Raw genomic sequence first — 26,949 nt, 5'->3', positions numbered from 1 at the left:
GATTTTCCAATAAGAAACAATAAAAACACATTCCGTTTAGAACACTGTCTTCAATTGAACAGGCAACATGTGTTAATTTGGCTCATCATGTAGAAGTAAATATTCAACATCAATCTATACCTTTAGCTGTCTCTTTTCATCACAACTACAGAGTGAGCTCAAGGAAACTTTAAAGGGCTCCCACACAGGATTCAAGTTGTTCTTGATAACCTGGTGGAAAATAAAGATAAAAAAAATCACACATTACATCACACACAGGTCTAGTCAATCCTACACAAAACAAAGACAAAGGACATGATTTTACAGCATCCCTTTGGCAAGTTTGAAGGTAGGTTCTCAATAAATACATCACATACTCTGCTTATCGCATGCCCACCTGCTTGTTTCCAATTATACAGTGGGCAAAGGAGGTGCCAGGCCTGTCCTTGAGTCTACTGAGGCCTTTAAGTGGCCAATTAATGACCATTTAACTATTTCATTCACTTCCGTGGTTATTTTACTTTCACCAGGGAGATGCTATGGCAGCTCTTACTGAACTGGCTGGTGTTGAGAAAAGGTGAGACCTCCTTTGTTGATCACTTGCCCTGTCTCCTCTTGCCTTAAACAGCTGTCAGCCTTTGCCTTCCTCCCTTCCAGCATTGGACTCTAAAACCTGCTTCTTTCTCTGCAGATGTTGCCAGACCTACCATATCACTCTAGCACTTTCGGTTTGTTTTGCATAACCAGTTCCTGTTCAGGGACTGATTTACAGTATCAGCAGTGGCCACCAGCTCTCTAAGGCAAAACTTCCTCCCCAGATAAGGGCATAAATCTCAACCTTAGACAATTAACATTGTTTCCAGTGTAAAATAGCTGCACAGCAGCTGGTTTATTGATGGGTGGGCACAAACTGACATTTTTGTCAGGTATTGGGGGCAAGGAATGTGGCATCCCATAAAACACAACCCAACGTATTCTTACTGTATGTGATTCGGATGAGTTCAATGTACCACTGACAAACTCAATGTGCAAATTAAATGAGAGTGCAAACCAAATGATTATAAAGAAAACTGAAAATTACCCCCTCCCTTGTGTAGAAAACTAGTCACTTCACGCTCAATCTGTTGGCCACAGAAGTAAATTAATTTGCAGATACTATTCATGCTCCATGATCTCAAACTGAATTATTGGGGGAATTTGCTTTTAAGACTGTAACAACTGGTAGCTGGTCAGGCCACTTCCTACAATGTTTAATGAATCATTAATATGCTCATATAAAGTTCTTGCACGTCTTCTTACCAATTTTATTTTGAACAGGTCATTAACAATTAATGCAAAATTTTACACATTTAGGGAATCTACCTATAGATTTAAAGGAAAATACAGGGAGACATGTTATGCAATCATGAAATGATAAAACATTAGGAGGACATTCAGCTCAGATTGCTCAGAAGAGCTTTCTAATGAGTTCCATTCTCATACATTTCGCATTGTCCTGCAAAGATTTCTGCTCCAAGTATTAGCCAATTCTATTTAGAAATGCACAACTGCCTGAAAGTTGTAATACACATCTAATCATAACAAGTCATAGTGTGAAAAAAGGTCTTATAATCTCAACATTTTGATGGCCGCCCTTGTCATGTTGAGTTGGCATTTAGTCTACTTTACCAAGTCAGTTTTCCGTACTTCTCTTTAAATGTGAAGATCACCAGTTAACTTTTAAAAAATTCCAACATTTATGTAAATGTGTATCTTAGGCATAGACTAATTGCAAACTGAGACACTCTCCATGTCAAAAAATTTAATAAGCAGTTTGGAAAATGATTTAGTTCTGTTATTGACAGTTGTAATGAGGATTGTCATATGTATTCATTTTAAATACAGTCTTTTTAGGCTAGTAATGGAATTTGTTCATTAGTCTTTGTACCTCCCTTACTTCATAAATGAGGAATTAAAGGGATTGAATTATTATTCTGGAGATAAAGGTGACACACATTATACTAGCCTGCTGGATTTGAGTGACGAGAACACTAAAATTTCTTTGTTAGTGTCATTTATTTTGCGGTCTTCACAACATCAAAGCAATCTAGACCATGGACTATCATCATATCATTAGCAATCTTCTTGGGTTTAAGTGCGTAAAATGTACGGCCTGTTTTGCTAAATGTTCTAACATCATTTGAGCGTAGAAAATTTATTCCTGACAAGTGCTTGATTTTGAAGGGTGCAGGTATTCAGATTTGAATTTGTAATAAATGCACCAAGCCTCAATTAAATACATAAGTTCATTAATGTGATTTTTTTTGAAGGATATATCATTGCACTTCATGTAAATTGTTACAGCATTCAGCAAGGATATTACAAACAAAACCACTGATCAGAATGTGCATGTTTAATTTTATATATACCAAACATTCAGTTTAACTAAGATAAATAATTAAAATTGTAAAACTGTGATGTTTCACTGTTGTAAATTGATTGCCATGCCATTTCACATGTTTGGAGGGATTAGGAGTTTTGGTCAATTTCTCTGGACTGTTCTTCGAGTGACCAAGGAACACAATTCAGGCTTCACTTTTTAGGCAATTTTCCATCTTTCATCGACTCCAATACAATTGGCAGCCATTTTTGCTCGTTGAGAATCAAGGAAAATAGTTAGTCAAAATTGAAATATAATTTAAGATTAGGAACGAGGAATTCATAGTTAAAAAACAAACATTTAAAGAGCTGTAAATATTATAGTTATATAAAAGCAATACTTTGAAATGAATATTTTCTATTATGTTTCTTTCTGAATAGATCATGTAACTTAGTTACTATTGCTTTAAGCATGTTTACCCATAGGCTTGAAATTTCATATTTCATATTAATTCTATCATTGAGTAAAGAATTTTATTCTTGTTTCCTATGATTTGTGTACTGTACAGTAATCCTAGATGTTCTTCTAAAGCATTCCACACACCTCTGTCCTGTAGACAAGTTGCTCAGACTCATCATCATTAATCCTGTATATCTCCAAGAAGGGATCTGATTTGCTGAAAAGATCCTGAAATGATATGGAGAAGAGTCTGCTATTACCAAGATCAGTTGACCAAATGTGTATCAAGGTCTTGAAATGGCAATTGGGACAGATGAGCTATCCAATTTTACATAGAACACAAATTAATTAAGGAAAATGGAGTTAGACAATACAACAAAAGAAAATGTAAACTCCTTCCTGACATTCCTACTATCCCAGATGCCAGATATCAGCCTATTCAATTCACTCCATATGATATTAAGAAAATGGCTAAATGCATTGAATGCAAAGATCAAGGGCTCTTGTGGCACAATGGTAGTGTCCTTACCTCTGGGCTAGGAGACTTAGGTTCAAATCCCACCTGCTTCAGAGGAGATCAATAACATCTCTGAATAGGTTGATTTGATAACACCCACAGCAAAGTCTGGCAATCCCTGTTGTAATGGTGAAGGACCAGTCAGACCTCTAGCCAAGCTATTTCAATTCAACTACAACACTGACACCTATCCAAAAAAGTGGTAAATTATCCCAAGTATTTCTCATCCATAAAGAGCAGGAGAAATCTAATCCAGCCAATTACCACCTCACCAAATAACATTGGATCCTCAGCAAAGGTGGAAAGTCTCATTAACATGCTATCAAGCTGCACTTACTCAACAATATATGCTGATTGAAGTTCTGTTTGGGCTTTACTAGGGTGATTCATCTCCTGACCTTGACTTATCCTTATTCTTTATCTGTAGTCTTAATTCAATTATGAACCAAATAGCTGAATTTCAAAGGTATGACAAAAGTGACTGCCTTTGGTAGCAAGGCAGGAAGTAATTAAATATGGCATCATGGGGCCATAGTAAAATTAAAGTCAATTAGAATCAGGGAGAAAAATTTCTACTAGCTGGATTTGTAACTAGCACAAAGGTCATGGAGTTGGAGACCAATCAACTCAGACCCAGGGCACCATAGCAGGAATTCCTCAGGGTAGTGCTCTAGGCCCAACCACTTTTAGTGACTTCATCAATGATGTTCCTTCCATCATAATGTAATGCAGATTGTACAGTGCTGAGTTCCATTTGTGGCTCTCAGACAATGAACCAGTCCATGCCAACATGCAGCAAGAAGTGGATAATGTACAGGCCTGAGCTGCAAAGTACAAGTAACATTCGCATCTCACAAGTCCCAGGCAATAGCCATTTTCAAGAAGAGATTCTAACCATCTCCTTGTGCCATACAACTCAATTGTTGCCACTGAATTCCCTGACTATCAATATCCTGGACTGGGTCACCATTAACCAGAAAGCAAACTCTACCAAACATATAAATACTGCAACTATAACAGCAGATCAGAAGCTGGGAATTCTGTGGTGTAAACAAGATGGTCATCAAAGCTCCACTGAAGTGACAGCAGTTAAAGGTGCCATATTCAGGGAAACTCACCCTTTGTGTTACCTTGAGTACTTTGATAGTGTAAAAGCAGGAAAACAGCCCTCGTTATTATACAAGTAAATTATTTGTTTAACAGACAAACTGGGTAAAGGTTAACAAATGCAATGGTATTTGGAAAAATCTGTCTTTGGTGAAAAGCTGATATAAATGGAATCCGTCCTATTTTCTTGCTACAAAGTGAGAAGCCTGTTTAGATCATGTTCAAATCTGTCTGTTTGCAAGGGGGAGATCTATTTGACTTATCCTCCAAAATGAACTTTGCATAGAACTTATTAAAATGTAGTTATGGCTGTCTTTGAAATGAAATATGAATCTTAAATTAAAGTAAGAATGATGATTTGCAGAAAACATTATTGCACGCAATGTTATTCAGAATCAACAAACTAGCAAAGTTTAATTATCACTTCTCTTGAGCACTTTAATTATTTTAGTGATATTTGATATTCATATCCTGCTTTATTGAATTTACATAAAGGAAACAATAATATCAAAAATGAATGTTTCTTTAAAAATTGAGGCACTTATGCAATGAGATTGTACCATAAAAAGAACTGCTTCACGCAATTGAGAATTTCAGTTTTATAACGTGCTTGTTTTATACATTCTATCAAACTAAGTGCCTGAAAATCTACTGTACCTTATCATCCAGTTTCTTGGCACAGAAGGCCAATTCAACATAGCCATTGTTTCCACTTATTTCTTCTGCAATAACCTGTGGGTGGAGACAGAAACAAACAGTCTAGCTGATGGCATGTACCACGTTTAGCCATTACATTAATGATAAATTACAATGGATTTCTTAATGGTACAGTTTATGTTAAAGAGAGGCTAAAGAATCTGTGTAGATTTTTATGCAATGGGTACACGTTTATAAGGATGTCATAATAATTATATCAGCAATTTAATGATGTTTTTCAAAATGATTTATGTCATCACAATTCTGCTCAAGAAATGACACAATATAAAAACCCTCACCAGTATTAAAGAGTAAATCAGACAGAAATGTCTGGTTCAGGCAGAAATATCTGATGACTGTGCATGTAAAGTTGACCATGATAATCAGGAAGCTGCTATATGAATCGCTCTTCCCACGAGAAAACTTAACATGAAGTCATCTCCGGATAGAGAGATTTGCATTGAAGCACATGTTGTGGTACTTACATGAAGGGAACCTAAACTTGCCAGAGAAAAGAAATTGGTGTTGTCCATTCATGTATAAACTCAAGGTGCAAGATGTCTTAATTACTGCCAATCTCTTTAGCACTGAAAATTGATTTCTACATACGTTGGGTTTCATTCCACCAGACTTCAAAAATTTTCAAAAATATTAAATTTTTAAAATACTTTTTATTTCTATCTTTTATCCCTCACTTAATCCAATCTTTCTTGCCTGCTTTTAATTTCACTTTCTCTAATGATTTTGGCATTAAATTAAATACCCTAAGTGACACTTCATAAGTCAGACATTTCATGGTGTATCTTAACACCCCCTCTCCACACAAAAATCTCATTCTTTAGAAAGGGGTGAGATGGTGTAATTTTAAAAAATACCAACCATAAAACCAACCTAATATAAATTTATGGCCCGTTCCCCAGACCTGCAGCTTGCTCTGAGATGCCCCTCACTGGACTGAGTATAAAGCCTGTCAATCAAGCTAACTTCTGGACAGGCATCATTCAATAAAAACATGACATACATTGTGGAGTCAGAATGTCACAGCATGCAGAGAACCCTGGACCTCTAAGTTTCCAAATCAAATTTCATCTCCTGGTTGCTATAACTCTTATTCACCACCTCCCCCTAACACCCCCACCCTTCCATCCCACTTAATGTTAGAGCCTGTAAAGAAGTAAAAAATTCTCAAACTGATTGGAAATGGAGATTCACACTTCCTTGCTCCGTTCATGTAGACTAGGAGCCAATGTAGGTCAGTAGCATATGAGTTGATACATGAAAGGGAGCTGTTTTGAATCAAGACTCAGGCAGAGATGTCAAGTTTACCAAGGTTCATATATGGGACCAGATAGGAGTCCATTGAAATAGTTGTGTCCAGAGTTAAGAAAGGTACTGAAGAGAGTGTGAGCTACTGATGAGCTGAGACAAGGGAAATATCAGGTGACAGTGATGATAATAGGTTTTTTTTTTGATGGCACAAATATGATGTTGAAGTTTATCTCGAAATCTAAGGTGATACCAAGATTGTGAACTGCCTTCATCTTAGGGTGTTGTCAGATAAAGACATGGAGTCAGTAATTATGGAATGGATTTTGAGGCAGAGGTGGGGAGGGAACGAAAATTAATGGCTTCAGTCCTAATATTTGATTGGAGGAAGTTGTTGTGCATTCAGCTTTGGATGTTAGATAAGCAGCCTGACAATTTAGCAACAATGGAGTCGTCAACAAAAGTAGTGCTGGAAGTTCCCAATTTGCATACTTATGCAATCTCTAGATCCATTCGAGTGGGCACACTATTCATTTCTACAGCCAACATAAAAATTGCATCTCAATGGTCTTGGGAATTAATGGGGTGAACAATATGTCAACTCCAATTTTTGATGGTCACCTTTTTCATTTACCTAAGTAACAATGTGTTAAAGTCTGTAACATCAGCAGAACCAACAATGATCAAACTCAAAAAGTCTTGAAAGCTAACGAGGTTGACAATGTGTCTATTTGAAAAAGAACAGTATGCCTCACAGTGACAGGGTGGGTCTGACTGACACTTCTTGTGTTGCTGATGACTCCCGGTATATGAATGAATGAAAAATCAACAAATCAACGGCCCTCTTTACGATGTGGTAAAATCAAAAGCATGCAATAAAATGTCAACCATTTAGAAACAGTTCAGACTGAACTTTAAAGTATAAGATAACATAACAGAATAGATTGCTGAGAATGAATAATCACTTTAATTCTTTTGCTTTTTATAGATTACCAAAACTAAACTCACACTCTGCATAACTTATGAGTTTATATCATATGCGACTTTCATAGGTATGAAAGAACATCAGTAATCACTCATACAGTATCCGGTAATGATTCCAGTGACAGACATTTATAGATTGGCTTTTGCTCCTTACAGATTGGCTCCTTTCCTGCACGATCATCTCTCCAAATGTCACACCCCTTACAGTCTTGACAAAGCATACACCCTCTAAGGGACGGACAGAAACCTCAATCCTCACCAAGTCCTCATGATATTGTTAATTGGATCTTAGAAGGTTGATACATCATAAGAACGATTTCATGTCACACTTTACAGTCATCGATGCTGGACACAGGCTCACAAACATTATAAACTGGACCAATCATATAAATATTGTGGCTATAAGAACACATCAGAGACTAAGAATCCTGCAGTGAGTAACTCACTTCCTAACTCCCCAGTACCTGTCCACTAACTACAAGGCATAAATCAGGAGTGTGATGGAATATTCCCCACTTGCCTGGATGAGTGCAGCTCCAATCATGCTTAAGAAGCTTGACACCGTCCAGGATATAACAGCCCAATTGATTGGCACCACATCTAGTAGCAGCATGTACTATCTACAAGATACACTTCAGAAATTCACCAAGGCTCCTTAGACAGTACCTCCAAAACCTTTCAGAGATAGTAGGAACTGCAGATGCTGGAGAATCTGAGATAACAAGGTGTAGAGCTGGATGAACACAGCAGGCCAAGCAGCATCAGAGGAGCAGGAAAGCTGACATTTCAGGCCGAGACACTTCTTCAGAAATGGGGGAGGAGAAGGGGGTTCTGAAATAAATAGGGAGAGAGGGGGAGGTGGATAGAAGATGGATAAAGGAGAAGATAGGTGGTGAGGAGACTGACAGGTCAAAGAGGCGGGCATGGAGCCAGTAAAGGTGAGTGTAGGTGGGGAGGTAGGGAGGGGATAGGTCAGTCCAGGGAGGACGGACAGGTCAAGGGGGCGGGATGAGGCTAGTAGATAGGAGATGGGGGTGGGGCTTGAGATGGGAGGAGGGGATAGGTGGGAGGAAGAACAGGTTAGGGAGGTGGGGACGAGCTGGGCTGGTTTTGGGATGCGGTAGGGGGAGGGGAGATTTTGAAGTTTGTGAAGTCTACATTGATACCATTGGGCTGCAGAGCTCCCAAGCGGAATATGAGGTGCTGTTCCTGTAACCTTCAGGTGGCATCATTGTGGCACTGCAGGAGGCCCAGGATGGACATGTCGTCTAAGGAATGGGAGGGGAGTTGAAACGGTTCGCGACTGGGAGATGTAATTCTTTAGTGCAAACCGAGCGTAGGTGTTCCGCAAAGCGGTCCCCAAGCCTCCGCTTGGTTTCCCTGATGTAGAGGAGGCCACAACGGGAACAGCGGATGCAGTATACCACATTAGCAGATGTGCAGGTGAACATCTGCTTGATGTGGAAAGTCTTCTTGGGGCCTGGGATGGGGGTGAGGGGAGAGGTGTAGGGGCAGGGGTAACACTTCCTGCGGTTGCAGGGAAAAGTGCCGGGTGTGGTGGGGCTGGAGGGGAATGTGGAGCGGACAAGGGAGTCACGGAGAGAGTGGTCCCTCTGGAAAGCAGATAAGGGTGGGGAAGGAAAAATGTCTTTGGTGGTGGGGTCGGATTGCAGATGGCGGAAGTGCCGGAGGATGATGCGTTGGATCCGGAGGTTGGTGGGGTGGTACGTGAGGATGAGGGGGATTCTGTTTTGGTTGTTATTGCGGGGAGGGGGTGTGAGGGATGAGTTGCGGGAAATGCGGGAGACACGGTCGAGGGCGTTCTCGAACACTGAGGGGCGGAAGTTGCCGTCCTCGAAAAACAAGGACATCTGAGACGTTTGGGAGTGGAATGCCTCATCCTGGGAGCAGATGCGGCGGAGGTGAAGGAATTGGGAATAGGGGATGGCATTTTTGCAGCAAGGTGGGTGAGAGGAGGTGTATTCTAGGTAGCTGTGGGAGTCTGTGGGCTTGAAATGATATCGGTTTCTAGGTGGTTGCCAGAGATGAAAACAGAGAGGTCCAGGAAGGAGAAAGAAGTATCAGAGATGGTCCAGGTGAACTTAAGGTTGGGGTGGAAGGTGTTGGTGAAGTGGATGAACTGTTCGAGTTCCTCATGGGAGCCCGAGGCGGCAGTCATCAATGTAATGGAGGAAGAGGTGGGGTTTAGGGCCAGTGTAGCTACGGAAGAGGGATTGTTCCACATAACCTACAAAGAGACAGGCATAGCTTGGGCCCATGCGGGTACCCATGGCCACCCCCTTTGTCTGTAGGAAGTGGGAGGAATTGAAAGAGAAGTTGTTGAGGGTGAGGACGAGTTCGGCTAAGCGGATGAGGGTGTCAGTGGAGGGGGACTGGTCGGGCCTGCGGGACAGGAAGAAGCAGAGGGCCTTCAGGCCATCTGCATGGGGAATGCAGGTGTATAGGGACTGGATGTCCATGGTAAAGATGAGGTGTTGGGGACCAGGGAATTAGAAGTTTTGGAGGAGGTGGAGGGCATGGGTGGTGTCACAGACGTAGGTGGGGAGTTGCTGGACGAAGGGGGAGAAAATGGAGTCGAAATAGGTGGAGATAAGTTTGGTGGGGCAGGAGCAGGCAGAGACAATGGATCGACCAGGGCAGTCAGATTTGTGGATTTTGGGAAGGAGATAGAACCGGGCGGTGCGGGGTTGGGGAACGATGAGGTTGGAGGCTGTGGGTGGGAGGTCACCTGAAGTGATGAGGTTGTGGATGGTTTGGGAGATGATGTTTTGATGGTTGGGGGTGGGGTCATGATCAAGGGGACGGTAGGAGGAGGTGTCAGAGAGCTGGCGTCTGGCCTCGGCGATGTAGAGGTCAGTGTGCCATACTATAACTGCGCCTCCCTTGTCCGCGGGTTTTATGGTGAGGTTGGGGTTGGAGCAGAGGAAGCAGAGGGCTGCACGTTCTGTGGGGGAGAGGTTGGAGTGGGTGAGAGGGGTGGAGAGGTTGAGGTGATTGATGTCTCGATGGCAGTTGAAGATGAAGCGGTCGAGGGAGGGTAGGAAGCCTTGGGGTGGTGTCCAGGAGGAGGGGGTGTGTTGGAGGCAGGAGAAGGCGTCACCTTGTTACCTCCCAAACCTTGACCACTGTCTCCTTGATTGGCCAGGGCAGCATGGGAAGACCTCCACCACCTGCAAGTTCACTTTCAAGCAACGCACCATTCTGACTTGGAAATATATCATCCTTCATTCAGTGTTGATGATTTAAAATCCTGCAACTCCCTTATTAACCGCATTGAGGAGCGACCTACACCAAACAGATTACTGAACTTCGAAAAGGCAGCCCATCGCTTCAACAGCAACAGGGATGGATAATAAATTCTAGCCCTGCCAGAGAAGCCCATATCCTCTGAATGAATAAAAAATGAAACTTCATGGCCCAAATCTTTCAATTAGCATTGGCACAATTCCAGCCAATGTTACTAATAGGAGAAAACAGCATTTTTTCAGGTGATACGCCCCCTACTGGCTACCCCTCACATCACCATCATAGAAAATCAGGCACACCTGGATACAGCACAGAAGCCATGACCATTTTTTACAGAAATAGCTGCTGTATTCTGGTCAGTGTACTAAAGCAGAATCTTCCCAACCTCTGAGTGACCTGGGCAATGATGAAATAGTGGGAAAATTGCATGAAATGGCCAGTAAAGAACTTCTCAACATAGACAGCAAAAAAAACTCATTTTCCAACCAACTATTTAATGGCAAGACATGACAATCATGCTAATGAGCAGTGAGGCGCCTATTTATATGCATTAACTTGCATTAATATTGCATTCTTACCTAATTGCATCTCATTAATATGCAGTTTCCCATTCTCCCAACTTCTGATAGAATCTAAGCAGCAATAATTCCTGACATGAAAGTCAGACAGCTTACCTGGTGACTCCAACTCATTGCCTCTTCCTCTGGATCTCCACCTTGGACACCAGGCACCAACATTTCACCTCATGGAGAGGGAATGCTCCCATCCGCGGACATTGGCATCTGAGACATACCAGCCTCACCACATCCTCATGGCACATCTCTGATCCATTTACAGGATGAAGTACACCAGCATCTTTCATTGTAGTGCTGCTACAAGATCACTTTGCACACAGTGCCAGGCAGCCAGCTCATGGATTAGACCAGATTGCATCTCAGGACTGCTTACCTGTGCTCTTAGTGTTCACTCACTTCATACCTACTGTGATACTCACAGCATCCCTGCCTTGCCTTTCATCACTTTGTTCCGTCAGTGATTCCCGAAAGGCACAATAGTTCAGTCATGCCTTGCTTAACGCAGACTCAAAACCAGGCAGCTTGTCATGGTCATCAGTCAAGGGGATGGACATGTTGCTGTACTGCAGTATGGTATGTCAATCTCACACCTATAGCATGCGCCAGCACTAGCCTAGCAAACACATTGTACGTGTTTCAACCAAATAGCCATGTCTCAAAGTCCGAGTCAAGTAAAGGAGGTCTGTAGTTAGTCATTGAGTCCCAGTGCAGGAAGTCGGAGGCAGACTCCAACCTCACTCCTGGAGTTGGGATGTAGTCAGTTACTGCTTGGATGTAGTCAGTTACTGTAGTCCATATCACTACAGCCCATACAATGAGCTTGATCAGTCCTGCAGGTCCAAACAGTCAGGGGGCTTGTGATAAGTCAGTTTGGGAGCTAGACACAAATTAGTCAGGAGTCTGGTCAGTCATTGGTCAGACCTATCTGTCCAAATTGTTCAGTGAGATGGACCTTGGTCAGGCATGGGCTTAACTCAATGAAAGTCAAATGTATTGTCAGGCAACATATTGTGTTAGGGAAGTTCAGGGAAATCAGTGCTGGAGATTGGAAGCAACAATTTGGGAAGCATGGTGAAGGGGAAAATTTTAATATACAAGATGGGAGAGATGACAAAAATAGAAATTGCTGGAAAACCTCAGCAGGTCTGGCAGCATCTGTGCAGAGAAATCAGAGTTAATATTTTGGGTTGAGATACCCTTCCTCAGAACACTGGAGATAACAGTGCATTGGAGGATATGGATACTAAAAGGATGGGGGGGGATGGTGGTGCTATCAATAGCCACCACCACTGTAGCCTTGATGGCGGTAGAGGGTACATTGCAGCACAATGGTTGGCATGACTAAACTGTAAAGGTGGGGCTCAGGGGGTAATGATGAGAGCTGAAGATGTAAATCCAGGTGGTTTGTGGGAAAAGCAGAGAATAAGTACTGATGGGTTTGCCAAGGACTACAAGAAGGAAGACAAATGGAGGTGCAGTGGAGGGCCCTTAATTTCCAAGCTGAGCCCAAAGACTCACTGTGCCAACCATGGTCAGCATTTCCTACTATATTTATTTGAAGCATGAACATGTAAATGCAAATAAAAAGTGGCTGCAATCACATTCAGTGTGGACAAAGTCAGAATTATTTTCTGCCTGAGCACACAAGTTCTGCTAGTGAGAGTGATGGAAGGCCCTTTAAAACACAATTGCATTCATCAGACACTTTCACAGAATGGGTTGAAGTTATCTACCATCACAGCATCATTCATGTGAAATGGATGCAGTTTCCAACTTCTTGGACCTCAAATGCTGGTCACAAGTAATCTTGACCATGTCATCGGTCATTGCAGACCAAAGATAGTCATCTCTGTGAGGCAGAAGTAATCATAGGCAACTTTAAAAGTGGCACCCATGGGCCACAATTCACAAAGATACTGCAAGGCCTCATAGGCTGCACAGGGACACCAAACTGATTCCCTCTCACTCTGAACTATAAGTATTCACAAACATTCTGTTACATGATGCAATGATGGATTTCTTGGGTGACGTGGGGCTGAGAGGTGGTGGTGTTTGAACTCATACAGTGCTTACAATCCCTTATTGTCTTCTTGCAACATGACTGGTGCTGCAACAGAATAAGATTCAATGCTGAAATACCATTTAGAGGCATTCCATATCCCTCCTTGTCAGAGTTCTCCACGTCCCACTGTGGAGCAGTCTGGTAAACCACCTTTTGTGAGCGATGTGAATGCTGACTGCTCAAATTACTCAGGACTTGTTCTGTTTCTTCTGCTCCCCTCGCAGAGACATTGTAAATGTGACGAATAGATGCAACCACAGCTGGGCCCATTGGCATTGTTCCTATGATGCAACGAAGGCAGAGAGGAATGGAGGAGGACCTGAAGTATCAACAACTACAGGAGCAGCAGAAAACTCCAGCGGATGCTGAGCAGCCTCCACGTGAAGAGATCACAGCTTGAACCCCCCATCAGGATGTGCAGGGGTAGAAGAGAGGCAGACTTTTGAACTTGACGCCAATCCCTTCAGAAAAGCAAGGTGCAAATGTCACCAGAGACTGAGGATGTTCTGGGACAGAGTCCCAAAGCTAGAGCTGAAGCAGGAACTGTGGCACAAAGGGGTGGGTGACCATCCTATCCCAGTGGCCATCATGACGGCAGCTGTGATAAACATTTCTGTAACAGGTTTCTTGCAGAGAGCTACTGGATTTGTGGGAGCGGCCTCTCAATCATCCACCCACAAACACAGCTTTTTGTCATTCATATGAATGATTTGGATGTGAATACAGGAGGTATGGTAGACTTTGGCACGCTGGGATAGAGGCAGCAGTCTTGCAAGGAGAAAGCTGAGGACATTGAGCAGGAAGATCATCACCTTCCGCATGAAAGAACGCAGCAGCATCAGATGCAACAATCAGAGTTAATGGACATCTGGTTCCGATGAGAGCCGTGATCCTATATTGAATAGATTTGTTGCACTTGAAAGGCCAGCAGTCCATTTCTGTTCTGAGAAGCATCTTCTATTTGTATGTTTATTGTTCAGTTCTGCTGTTGCTGAATAAAAGTGAATGTTTTGAATTGTTTGAAGGCTTTACCGTATAGGATGGTCCCACATTGAACAATGTTAAGAATTTCTAACTGTGTGATTGAATTGGTAACTGTGCAGTTGTGTAAGGTGGGTGAGTTAAATGTGTAGGGTGCAGGTTCAGTAAAGTGGTAGGTTGGTACATTGGCAGGGGCAGTTGGGTTATATGTGACAGCTGGGTAGGTGTCAGGATGGTAGGATGCCAGCTGGGTAGGGTGGTTAAGTGGGTTCAGTCAATATCAAGGATCTCAGATGTACATGGATAGATTTGCAATCTGTCACTAGCGCATAAAACCTGTATTGGGGATCACAAATATGTTTTAGAATTCACCCTATTTTCAATGCTTTAGATTGCAATGAAAATCACATGTTTCATTGGGTTTTCATCTAAACTGCCCAGGTTGCAGACTGAAAATCATTGCCATTTTTTCATAGATTCCAGATTAATTTGGCAAATCTCAATAAAATATGCATTTAATTCCCTTCCCTAACTATTGTCCATAGACCATACCAGTAGCAGAAAGTAATTGTTCCACAGAATGGACTCTCTAGGTGGCCCAAACAGGAGGCTGGAAGAACACAGCACGCTAGGCAGCATCTGGAAGAAAGGAGCAATCAACGTTTTGGGTATTACTGTTCTTCAGTATTACCCTGAAAAAGGGTAATACCCAAAACGTTGACTGCTCCTTTCCTCCAGATGTTGCCTGGCTTGCTGTGTTCTTCCAGCCTCCTGCTTGTCTATCTTGAATTCCAGCATCTGTAGTTTTTTTGTCTCTAAAGGACTGAATCGACCTCCAGCTGAAGTTCATAACAAAGCAATAATCTGTTATTTTGATTTTAAACAAAATATTGCAATATTCTACGTAATAAAGCAAATAATAAAATGGGACTACATTAATTTAGGATATCTGGTTGGCATGGACAAGTTGGACCAAACAGCCTGATTCTGTGCTGAAAATCTCTATGTTAGCTGCTCTGTCTACAGAAGGGACAGCAAAAAATATTATCCAGGAATAACTTGCTAACTCTGTACATTTATCCTGGTCTATGACTCATTAGGATGGTGAAACAGCAAGGTGCAATTTACTTGATTTAGTGCAAGCAGTAATTGCCATCCACTTAGCATCCATTTCTGAGTGTTGCCATCAAGAATAAGTGGGGGGAGGTTAAAAAGTATCTTGCAGAGTTGTCAAAAGGGATGTGTCAATTCTTTTCATGGACGCTATTGTTTGACGCGATTCCACTTTGAGAATTAATTTTGCTACTTCAAATTGTTTGACTTCACAGACCTTTCCGCTCCATTTCCAAAAAACATTTTCCAGAAATACTTTCTTCAAAAGACAGTTTTAGGTTGTCTCTATACACTTTGAGTTGAACAGCAGCTGCCTCCTATCACTGTGCAATGTGATAGTATTGGATTATTCATTATCTGAATGGCATGTAAAATGGTGATTTGTTTCATTTGCATAAGCTTCCAAAGAAAATTTCAATTTATTGTATTATACAAGAGTGTGGTAAAAGAAAATAAGTCACTGTTGTTCTTCAGGCAATTTTATGGTAATGAAATTGATCTGATTCAGGTTATGTTAGACCACACACATCCTCCTATGCTTTCCCTGCCTAGACAGCTTAATGTTCAGGGTTAGCATTTCTCGTAATCAACTGGCACGTTATTGCGGCTCAGCACTTCCCTTTTCATGGAATGTTTTTTACACACTTCATGAAACCCTTGCCTAGTAGATCCTTTCTGACTGATATCTTCTTCAAGCCAATATCTCCACAAGACTTAGTTATGGCCTACTAAATTAATAGTTTATTCAAGCTGTCTCTCACTCATTATTATACAGTTACCATCATTTTTAAAAAAATGTTAGATGGGTAATTTTGGTAACAGGAATCGTGCTTTTGTTCCAAAGTACCTCTTTCAATTTTTGACTGATTGCTACTGCTTCATCTGACCAAACAAGCTACATGACTTGATAACCTACTTGGGGGAGGGGGGTTAACTGATGAACTGTTTACAAAGTTGAACATTTATAACACGCAGAAAGACAGACCAGGTCAACAGTCACATTTTAGTTGAAAGTCATACCTGTAGAATGGCAATTTAGTTTGTGGCAGTCCAGGCTTTCAGAGCTGGAAAGAAGCCTTGAAACTGTTTTAGCACTTTAAGCAAGCAAGTTGCTTCTTAAAATTCAGTTATCATGTTGTGCTGAGCAATGTTTAGAATAAATCAATACTTTCATTTCAAATACTAAATGCCATATTCACGTGGAATGAACATTATATGTTGGAACAAATTTTTTTAATCAATGTTTTAATTTTCTGACAAGTAACGTATTTTTGGAATTAACAGTCATATATCACAGTTTTAAGTACTAATACTTACTGTAATTGTAGACTTTCCAGCATATTTTCCATATCTTAAGAACAAAGGTTTTGTCATTTTCTTCTGAGCCACAATCTGTAAAGTATGAAATCACATCACACAAAACTCCATGAAAGGTCTATTTTGAGCACCCATAACCGATGGGACAAATTATATCCTTATGGTTATTTTAAACTATGGCTTGAAAGAATAACAATTGATCTAGTAAACTTTAAGTAACTCCCTTTAGTTACTATGTATTAAGATTAATTACACTTGAAACAATCAAGATGTACAATAGGGTTTCCAGAATGTAAAAGTTGTATAAGGTTTCAGTCCCCCAGCAATGTCACTGACAATGCAGATAAAATTTGTGAACCCATGGCACAGCTATCTCTGAGTGATTTCATGCCACTCACATGTTGTTACATTTAGTCAAACAATTGGAATAGCCATGATCAGAATTTGCATTTTAACAAGGGGGAAAGGTGATCTGAGCTTGTGTGCAACAAACTGATCTTGTGTGACCTTTGTCTATGCTTCCAGACGTTGGGTAACTTCTGCTTGTGCTGTAATTGCAGCTGAGACATTGACCATCAGTCATGGCATTACTGGGTCTGAAAGGGAGCTAATGGAGTTAGCCAACACTTCCTGACTGGATGAGCGAATTCCAAATTTTATGAAAAGTCCAGTGCCAAGTTGGTGCAGGCCTCCTACATATTCCTTAGAAATGACAACAGACTTTCCAACAGTCCTGTCTGCGCATAACATTTCATTGTGCATATGCATCAGCCTTCATCTGCAATCTTACATACTCTTTTAAGTCCTTTGCAGCAGAACTTGTTTGCATCCTGATCTTCCAGTGAGCTCACTTACATACCACCCTTGTCCCCTGCCATTGTTGCAGGTCACTCATGCCCAGTATCTCACCAGATCCAAACCCTACTTCTACAAATGAAAGCTCCTATAGATGGAAAACCAAGAAACAATGTTCTGACCAGTACAAGAATCTCAGCAACCTAGTGAATAGGAAACACTGAACTACCTTTCCAGTCTTTCTCTCCATCCATAACATCAATGTGTTTTTTTCCTGTCCATGTTCATTTGTGTATGTGTACACAGGTGTGTAAGGGTAGCTTTATAAGGGGATTTCAGTTTTAACTACTAGAATTACATGCTGACATTCCTAACTGTTTAACTGTTAACTAGAGTTCAAGTACTTTTAATAAATAGTATTATTTACTAACTACCAAAACCTGTGGCAATTACTTGCAGCAACTACTGCAGCCAGAATGCTCCTTCCCTTGAAGAGAACATTGCACCATGTGTCCATAGCTATGCAAATGCATCAGAACATCCTCTTTAGAAAGTTCCTAGAACTTGGTGCAAAGCCCTGTGCCAAGTTAGTGCAGGACTCTTGCATACTCCTCGACAGTGGGAACAAACTTTATGACAGCAATGCATACTTCCTCATTCTGCATATCCATTGGTCTTCACCTTTGTCATCCCCATGAGTTTCCTCATCTGAGTATTTCTGCAGCAGAACATGTACATAAGGGAGATGGAATATAAAAGTAGGGAAATCTCCTACAATTATGCTGGGCATTGGTGAGAAATACTTGGAATATTGTGTACTGTTCCGGTTGTCTTACTTGAGAAAGGATACACTTACATTGGAAGTAGTTCAGAAAAGGTTCACTAGGCTGAGTTCCTGGGATATAAGGTTGTATAAGGATGAAAGGGTCAGCTGGTTGCACCTATATCCATTGGCATTTAAAAGAGCGAAAGGTCATCTTACTGGAACATTTAAGATTCTGAGAGATTGGACAAGATAAATCCTTTTCTGAGGAAATCTAGACGTAGGGGATGCAGTTTAAAACTGAAGGGTCTCCCATTTAAAACAGAGGAGGAGAGGTTTCATCTGTCAGAGCATTTTAGTCTTGGGAATTCTCATTCCAGACAGCAGTGGAGGCTGGATCACCAAATATATTCAAGGCAGTGAGATTGTTGATTGGCAAGGGAATTAATGGTTATGAGAATCAGGCAGGAAAGTGGAGTTAAGGCCACAATCAGCCAGGAGCTTCTTGAATGATGGAGCAAGGCAGTATTCTCCTCATTGGCCTCTTCAGTTCTTTGGACTGAGGGACCATCTACAGAGCAGGGTCCTGTGCCAGAAGATGTTACTAGAATGATCCCAATGAATTTGCTTTTGGAAGTGTCTTGCTGACAGGTGAAGGTGACAGCACCTCAATCGTAAGCTTCTTTTGGTTAGAAAATCACTTGTTAGTGCTTAAAAAGAAATCTTTTTTCCCAAACAGTATGGCACTATAGCTAAACTGATGTATTCTTTTATCATTGATGTTAGTCTTAACCCTGTAGGAAACACTTTAGCTGCGGATTTTGCTTTTGAACCCATAAAAAGTCCTTTTAACTGGTGCACTTTAACTACTCTTTTGGGAAGCACAATGAAACATGTTTTTGTTTGTTTGTCTGTAAAGAGATAGAGGACTTCTAGCTTGATAGGTCCTGAACTTTAAGTAGAAGAGAAGCTAAATCTGCCCTCTAGCTATTTAAGTGGAAGATCTAAACTTGCGTAAATTTATTGTGGTTGGTCATCCCTATGATTAATGATCCAGGGCTGTCTAAACTTCAATGAGGATTCTTTTATAAGCAGTTATTAGTGCTGACTGCTGTGCTCTCAAAGCAACGTGATATGGTGAAACACACTTATGAGTTGCAACCATGTCATTCTTATGTTAGCTCCCATAACACGAATGAGACATGGGACATGTAGCAATGAAAATTTCAATGAAGTTTTATTACAGCTCCTGGTGTTTACATAATGTATATTACAATCACAGGCACTTGCCTGCCTGGGCTCCAGTTAAGCAATTTAGCTGTACTGCTACATGCTTCCCTCAGCATGTTATGCTGCAAGAGGTCATAGTTCAGTAAGATGGAGGCTGAGACCTCTATATGAGTAGGTCACATGCCATAATATAGTGATGGTATCATGAGCATCTCCCTCAAAGATATATTTCACATATGCTGTGAGACATTACACAACAGGAAGGTCAGTCACACAATCTGAAACATTTTATTAACCACATGCACCATGAATTGCTTAATGGAACAAAGGGAAACCCTTGCATCAAATGAAGAATTACATTTGCGCAAATGACCTTACATCTTATGAGAAGATGATATAGGTTCAATTAAAGAGATGGTCTTATATTTACTAATATTATTCAATTTCCACCAAACCAATCCATAGGGGATGATGTTAGCTTAACCCATCTAGAAGGAAAGGATCAGATCAGTTCAGTATCCATTTTAAACCCCACAGACTTATATGCTCCACCAACTTCTGTACAAAGTAGAACAGACATTATAAACCAGATTAGTTTCTCTTGAGGCAGGTTAAATTGAATGAAAAACCCTGGCTAAAGAAAACAAATATAACAATATACAACCACAGTAAAATGAATAGCATTTCATATTGTTCAAGTAATATTATTCGATTAGAAATAAGTATACCTTTAATTCCTACTGTTCTATATTTCAAAGAATGCATTATGTACCACCACAGAAACATTATACTTCATTTCATAAAAGATTCTTTTTAAAGTAGCTCTGTATGAAATCTTGATGATCGGCACTTAAATTTGCTAAGTTCAGCTGGAAACATTCTGTCTAGGGCAACAGATTTTGAAAAATATCTTCTTTACATTTCTTCATCTATATTTGAAGTTCAAGTCTGCAAGCAGCTGTATCAAGCATCAAAGATCTTTATTAAATAACTCTCTTTGCGAGTTCATTGATAACCAGAGGCCAGAAGGAACTCTGGATTCTTGATTTTGTGCCAGACATCACTTCAGAGACTGGTTTAAATAAAATATTATTACATACAGTCAAAAATGCTGAGGTATTTTAGTTATCCTGGAACATGTACTGTATACTTAAGCAATATTTTTAAACATTGTGCTTTCTTTGTTCATATTAATTTTAACTAATAAAATAATTAGGTCAATACATTGAAGTCGCACAAAAAGGAATATTACATGCACATTAAGTGGTGCATTACCAAAAAAAAGTAAAACTTTTACATTTTTAGATAATAATTTCTGGATAAAAATATTTCAACAGTAATTTTTAGCTAATGCTGACACAGCTCACTGGCATAGCAAAAGTGCAGATCTCAATTGATTTCATTTAAAGGCATGCGAAGCATTAAGTGTAGACTCAATTTGTGTCTCTTTCATTGGTAGCTGAGTGCATGTGCCCCTTTGTTTTGGCAGCAGATTGTAATAAATAAGTATCAACAAGCTCTTAGATGTCTTTTTATTTAGTAAACACATTAATATTAAACTTTGTAACTCTTCAATACTGGAGTTACCAGATATCTTCAAAGCCTTGACTGATCCATTTTCTCCTCACTGCATTTGTTAATTTAATATGATGGGGAAAAGAGAGAATTTAAATATCAATTAGCCTTGCAAATATTAGAATTGCGAAGGAAATTTTGTTTCTTCTAGTACTTGCCTGTCCTAGGGTGCACTCCATACCACCCAGAAAGTCGTCATCACGAGTACCAATACTGCAGTGGCCATGAATATCATATACTTCAAACCGAAGCTTCTGAACCTCCTCAAAATAATAATCCACATTGAAAACTTTGGAGAAGACTGGATGCAGGTTACTTTTTATAACTTCAGTCCGGTCAACCTGCAAAGGAGAACAATTTTACAGGATTATTATGGTCTTATTGATGATTGTTTGGAATATCAGATGTGGCAAGTCCCAATGTTTACCTTACGTTGGATAACCGGATTTTGTTTTTAGAATATAAGGCAGCTAAATAATTCTAGACATTTTTGTTCAGAACTGCACAGAGTAGGACATGGCTCCAATGTGGTGGACAAACAGAACAGCTCTAATATTTCAAGCAATAAAATGCTAACCTGCTACTCAAAAATGATCAACAGTTCCCAGAGCTGTTACAGTTTACTGCCTGCAACTTGAAAAGGATCTTAATAGAATCATCAGATCAAGAATGAGGTGATCTGTATTTGAATTTCTGAGACTCTAACAAATGGAGCAAGAGTCAAGAATAATAGCTGGGAAGGGACAATGTTAAGCAGAGCTAAGCAAATGAATGAAGGGTCAATTTTAATCAGTCAAATCTACTCACTTCTGTCCTGTTCAGAGCCAATGAGCTTAGAATCATCAAAGACTGGATTTTCTTCTGAAGCTTTTGGTTTAATTAATCATGAGTTATTTTGCAAAACAAAACTATACAACCCTATAATGCAATAAAGATCTTTTTGTTTTTTTAATTTTAATCAAAAGTGGAGAATTTAGGTTTCGGAGTTAGAACACATGGTTTCACTCTCTGAATTGCTGTCAATTGGATAAATGCTTGAACATATTAAGACAATGTATTAAAGCTCAGAATTACCTACAAACGTACTGAATTTTTAAGATAGACAATTTATGATAACAAGGTGTAGAGCTGGATGAACACAGCAGGCCAAGCAGCATCAGAGGAGCAGGAAAGCTGACGTTTCGAGCCTAGACCCTTCTTCAAAAATGGGGGAGGGGAAGGGGATTCTGAAATAAATAGGGAGAGAGGGGGAGGCGGATAGAAGATGGATAGAGGAGAAGATAGGTGGAGAGGAGACAGACAGGTCAAAGAGGCGGGGTTGGAGCCAGTAAAGGTGAGTGTAGGTGGGGAGTTAGGGAGGGGATAGGTCAGTCTGGGGAGGATGGACAGGTCAAGGGGATGGGATGAGGCTAGTAGGTAGGAGATGGGGGTGGGGCTTGAGGTGGGAGGAAGGACAGGTTAGGGAGGCGGGGACAAGCTGGGCTGGTTTTGGGATGCGGTAGGGGGAGGGGAGATTTTGAAGCTTGTGAAGTCCACGTTGATACCATTGGGCTGCAGGGTTCCCAAGCGGAACATGAGGTGCTGTTCCTGTAACCTTCGGGTGGCATCGTTGTGGCACTGCTGGAGGCCCAGGATGGACATATCGTCTGAGGAATGGGAGGGGGTGTTGAAATGGTTCACGACTGGGAGGTGCAGTTGTTTAGTGTGAACTGAGCATAGGTGTTCCACAAAGCGGTCCCCAAGCCTCCGCTTGGTTTCCCCGATGTAGAGGAGGCCACAACGGGAACAGCGGATGCAGTATACCACATTAGCAGATGTACAGGTGAACATCTGCTTGATGTGGAAAGTCTTCTTGGGGCCTGGGATGGGGGTGAAGGGGGAGGTGTAGGGGCAGGTGTAGCACTTCCTGCGGTTGCAGGGAAAAGTGCCGGGTGTGGTGGGGCTGGAGGGGAGTGTGGAGCAGACAAGGGAGTCACGGAGAGAGTGGTCCCTCTGGAAAGCAGATAAGGGTGGGGAGGGAAAAATGTCTTTGGTGGTAGGGTCGGATTGCAGATGGCGGAAGTGTCGGAGGATGATGCATTGGATCCGGAGGTTGGTGGGGTGGTACGTGAGGATGAGGGGTTTCTGTTTTGGTTGTTATTGCGGGGAGGGGGTGTGAGGGATGAGTTGTGGGAAATGCGGGAGACACGGTCGAGGGCGTTCTCAAACACTGAGGGGAGGAAGTTGCCGTCCTTGAAAAACAGGGACATCTGAGACATTCGGGAATGGAATGCCTCATCCTGGGAGCAGATGTGGCGGAGGCGAAGGAATTGGGAATAGGGGATGGCATTTTTGCAGGAAGGTGGGTGGGAGGAGGTGTATTCTAGGTAGCTGTGGGAGTTGGTGGGCTTGAAATGGATATCGGTTTCCAGGTGGTTGCCAGAAATGGAAACAGAGAGGTCCAGGAAGGAGAGAGAGGTATCAGAGATGGTCCAGGTGAACTTAAGGTTGGGGTGGAAGGTGTTGGTGAAGTGGATGAACTGTTCGAGGTCCTCGTGGGAGCCCGAGGCAGCGCTGATATAATCATCAATGTAACGGAGGAAGAGGTGGGGTTTAGGGCCAGTGTAGCTATGGAAGTGGGACTGTTCCATGTAACCTACGAAGAGGCAGGCATAACTTGGGCCCATGCGGGTACCAATGGCCACCCCCTTTGTCTGTAGGAAGTGGGAGGAATTGAAAGAGAAGTTGTTGAGGGTGAGGATGAGTTCGGCTAAGCGAATGAGGGTGTCGGTGGAGGGGGACTTGTCGGGCCTGTGGGACAGGAAGAAGCGGAGGGTCTTTAGGCCATCTGCATGGGGAATGCAGGTGTATGGGGACTGGATGTCCATGGTAAAGATGAGGTGTTGGGGACCGGGGAATTGGAAGTTCTGGAGGAGGTGGGGGGCATGGGTGGTGTCACGGACGTAGGTAGGGAGTTCCTGGACCAAGGGGGAGAAAATGGAGTCCAGATAGGTGGAGATAGGTTCGGTGGGGCAGGAGCAGGCGGAGACAATGGGTCGACCAGGGCAGTCAGGTTTGTGATTTTGGGAAGGAGATAGAAGCGGGCAGTGCAGGGTTGGGGAACGATGAGATTGGAGGCTGCGGGGGGGAGGTCACCTGAGGTGATGAGGTTGTGGATCGTTTGGGAGATGATGCTTTGGTGGTCGGGGGTGGGATCATGATCCCGGGAGCGGTAGGAGGTGGTGTCGGAGAGTTGGCGTCTGGCCTCGGCGATGTAGAGGTCAGTGCGCCATACTATAACTGTGCCTTCCTTGTCCACGGGTTTTCTGGTGAGGTTGGGATTGGAGTGGAGGACTGCACGTTCTGCGGGGGAGAGGTTCGAGTGGGTGAGAGGGGTAGAGAAGTTGAGGCTATTGATGTCACGACAGCAGTTGGAGATGAAGAGGTCAAGGGAGGGTAGGAGGCCTTGGGGTGGTGTCCAGGAGGATGGGGTGTGTTGGAGGCGGGAGAAGGGGTCAGTAGGGGGAGGGTTAGGCTCACGGTTAAGAAAGCTGACATTTCAGGTCTGGACCCTTCTTCACAAATGGCATTCAGTTTTCAGAATTCAGTTACTGTCTGTGAAATTCCTTTGTGGATTACACCCAGCCTCAAGAGAGAGCCTGGAATATCACATCTAGAAGGGTGTCAAAGAATTTCAAAGAACCACTTCAAGGGAAAAGAAAAAAAAATACAAGAATCAGCATCATCTCTTGTGGTGTAAATCCCCATGTGGTAGACATAATGTAATGCAATGGACATAATCATAGAAAACAATCTGGGCGAAAGGCATGTCTGACTTCTTGCCTGCAAGGCATACACAAGAAAAAGACTTTAAAAACCAACTGTACTTTAGTGTTAGTATAGTAGTCTATTGTTCTAGTTCTACTGAGCTAGCGTGTGCTGCAAAGGTTACAGCTGAGAACATCGATTGCGTGCAGGTACAAAGGAAAATGTTGGAGATTCTTCCTCCCTCAGATTACTGAAAGCAAGTTGTCAAAAGCCACAGGTGAACAGGAAACTAGACAATTCCTTTCTGCTAGTCTATAGAACCAAAAATCTCTGAACCAACTGTTCAACTACCAGAGTCAGTCTACCAAAACCCCCCAACTTGATGCCTGCAATGTTTCACTATGTACTCCATTGACAAACCAAAGACTGATCTGTACACCTTTTTAACTATTATCTTTTTTCTCACTTCTAATCTGTATATATGTTTGTTGCATTTTATTTTCCCCCAATAGACTCAATCTTGCTTGAGAAAGTCTGGTTAAATTGGATTTGTTTAAAACAAAAATGCATTGGAATCAGGAAAGGTATTGTCAAGGGCAGGGAACCTTTGTTTGAAGTTAATATTATTGGAATTACAGGGGAGGAGAAGGAGAACTGGTTTCTCCCTCCTCGCCCTGAATCATAAGGAACTGGGGACCCTCACACAAAGGCAGGTTGGAGCAAAGGAAATTTACAGGGCTATCAAAAATCAACAGGGACATGGGACTAATTGATAGATTTACTGAGGAGCTGTATCATTCTATGATCCTAAGATTCTGGGAATTACTGGATAGAATCAGAAGTAAAAACTATCAGTTGGATTTTGTCATTAAGAGTCAAGTCTCTATATTGAGTCAAAAGTGCCAGTAGTCAAGGTAGTATTTTGCTGGTGTTGGCCAATTAACAGGAGAATCTAATGGAGGACAGTGGTCCACACCCATTGGTGCAACATGAAGGAGAAGGGCCATTGAGGGCTGATGTTTCTTGGGCGAGACTGGAGTCAGGCAAGTATGCTGCAGCATTTCAGGTCAGGGTGATCCCAGCAGCAGTGCTTTCTGCAGTGGGTAGACATTGCACCAGGAGATCCGCCAATATGGACCGAAAGGGCCCGGCACGCATCCCTGTAGTTTTTTGGAAGGCTACCAGTACTACCTGGCAGTCTCCCCACACAGTGATTACCCCTCCTGATGTTGGTAAAATATCAGCAGGGGTAGCCCTAAATTAAGCAAGTAATTGCTTCAATTAGCCAGCCAATGGGCAGCCTTGCTGCCAAGGTTCGCACCTCTGGCAATGTGCCATCAAGGTGGGCAAACATTGGGCTCCCCTCCCAATGTCTACCTCTGCCATCTCGTCTGCCCTCCTGCCTGCCTTCAAGGGACTGGGAAAATTCAGTTGCTCCTTCTCCACACTAACACAAGTGTGGGAAGGCAAACTATAAGACAAATATTACTACTTCAACTGAGTTCAACTAATTCAGCAAGTGACGATTCAAACCTGGGGACTTGCTGGTATATGCTTCAGACACTCTGTGCAAACCTACTGAATTACAACTGCAACTGAAGCAGTTTTTCAGATTGGTATTCACAAACTATTATATCAAGTCACCGGTTAAATCGTTATAGATATTTTCCAAATCGACCTGTTCAAAGATGTCACAACACATCTCAAGCAAGTCTAGGGACTTGAACTCAGGTCTTCTGGCTTAGAGATAGGGACTGCAAGAACCCTGTAAAGTCCAGAGGTTAATGGAGTTTTCCTTGACTTCAATCGTAGAGCGCAAGGGCAATTATTTCAACCAATGTAAATTATTATTGGTTGGAAAAAGGTATGAAACCTTCTGAAAGACTCAAGGGAAAAGAAGGCTGGTCTTCAGATTCTTTAATTAACATCAGCAAATGATCAGAATAAAAAGTCTGCAAGACAACCTTTCTAAAACAAGGAAGTTCAGGAAAACCTGTTTCTTTGCTGTAATACTACAGTATCACATCTTAAGGTTTGGACAGACTTTGTCCATGAAAGAGATTTTGAAGAAGTTTTTCATTCTGCCTGACTGAAATGAAAAAACAAATTGAGATTTGAGTCTACAAAGAAGTGGGAGAACAATCAGAACTAAATCTT

At 41.9% G+C, this 26,949-nt stretch overlaps 1 protein-coding gene across 1 annotated transcript in view; it reads right to left on the bottom strand.

Annotated features, from left to right (window-relative positions):
• cpne7 (copine VII) overlaps positions 1 to 26,949 on the bottom strand; it is a 127,430-nt gene that overhangs the window by 61,298 nt on the left and 39,183 nt on the right. Inside the window, exons 3-7 of the mRNA XM_048605655.1 lie at positions 21,204 to 21,386; positions 16,683 to 16,757; positions 5,079 to 5,153; positions 2,942 to 3,025; positions 121 to 210 (exon numbers count right to left, since the gene is read on the bottom strand). Coding sequence (XP_048461612.1) covers positions 121 to 210; positions 2,942 to 3,025; positions 5,079 to 5,153; positions 16,683 to 16,757; positions 21,204 to 21,386 — 507 coding nt within the window. The remainder of the gene's footprint in view (positions 1 to 120; positions 211 to 2,941; positions 3,026 to 5,078; positions 5,154 to 16,682; positions 16,758 to 21,203; positions 21,387 to 26,949) is intronic.

This window comes from Rhincodon typus, chromosome 15 (assembly GCF_021869965.1).
Source record: "Rhincodon typus isolate 14 chromosome 15, sRhiTyp1.1, whole genome shotgun sequence".
Lineage (NCBI taxonomy): Eukaryota > Metazoa > Chordata > Chondrichthyes > Orectolobiformes > Rhincodontidae > Rhincodon > Rhincodon typus.
Note: the sequence above shows the minus strand (reverse complement) of the source record. Positions and strands in the feature narration are given on the sequence as shown.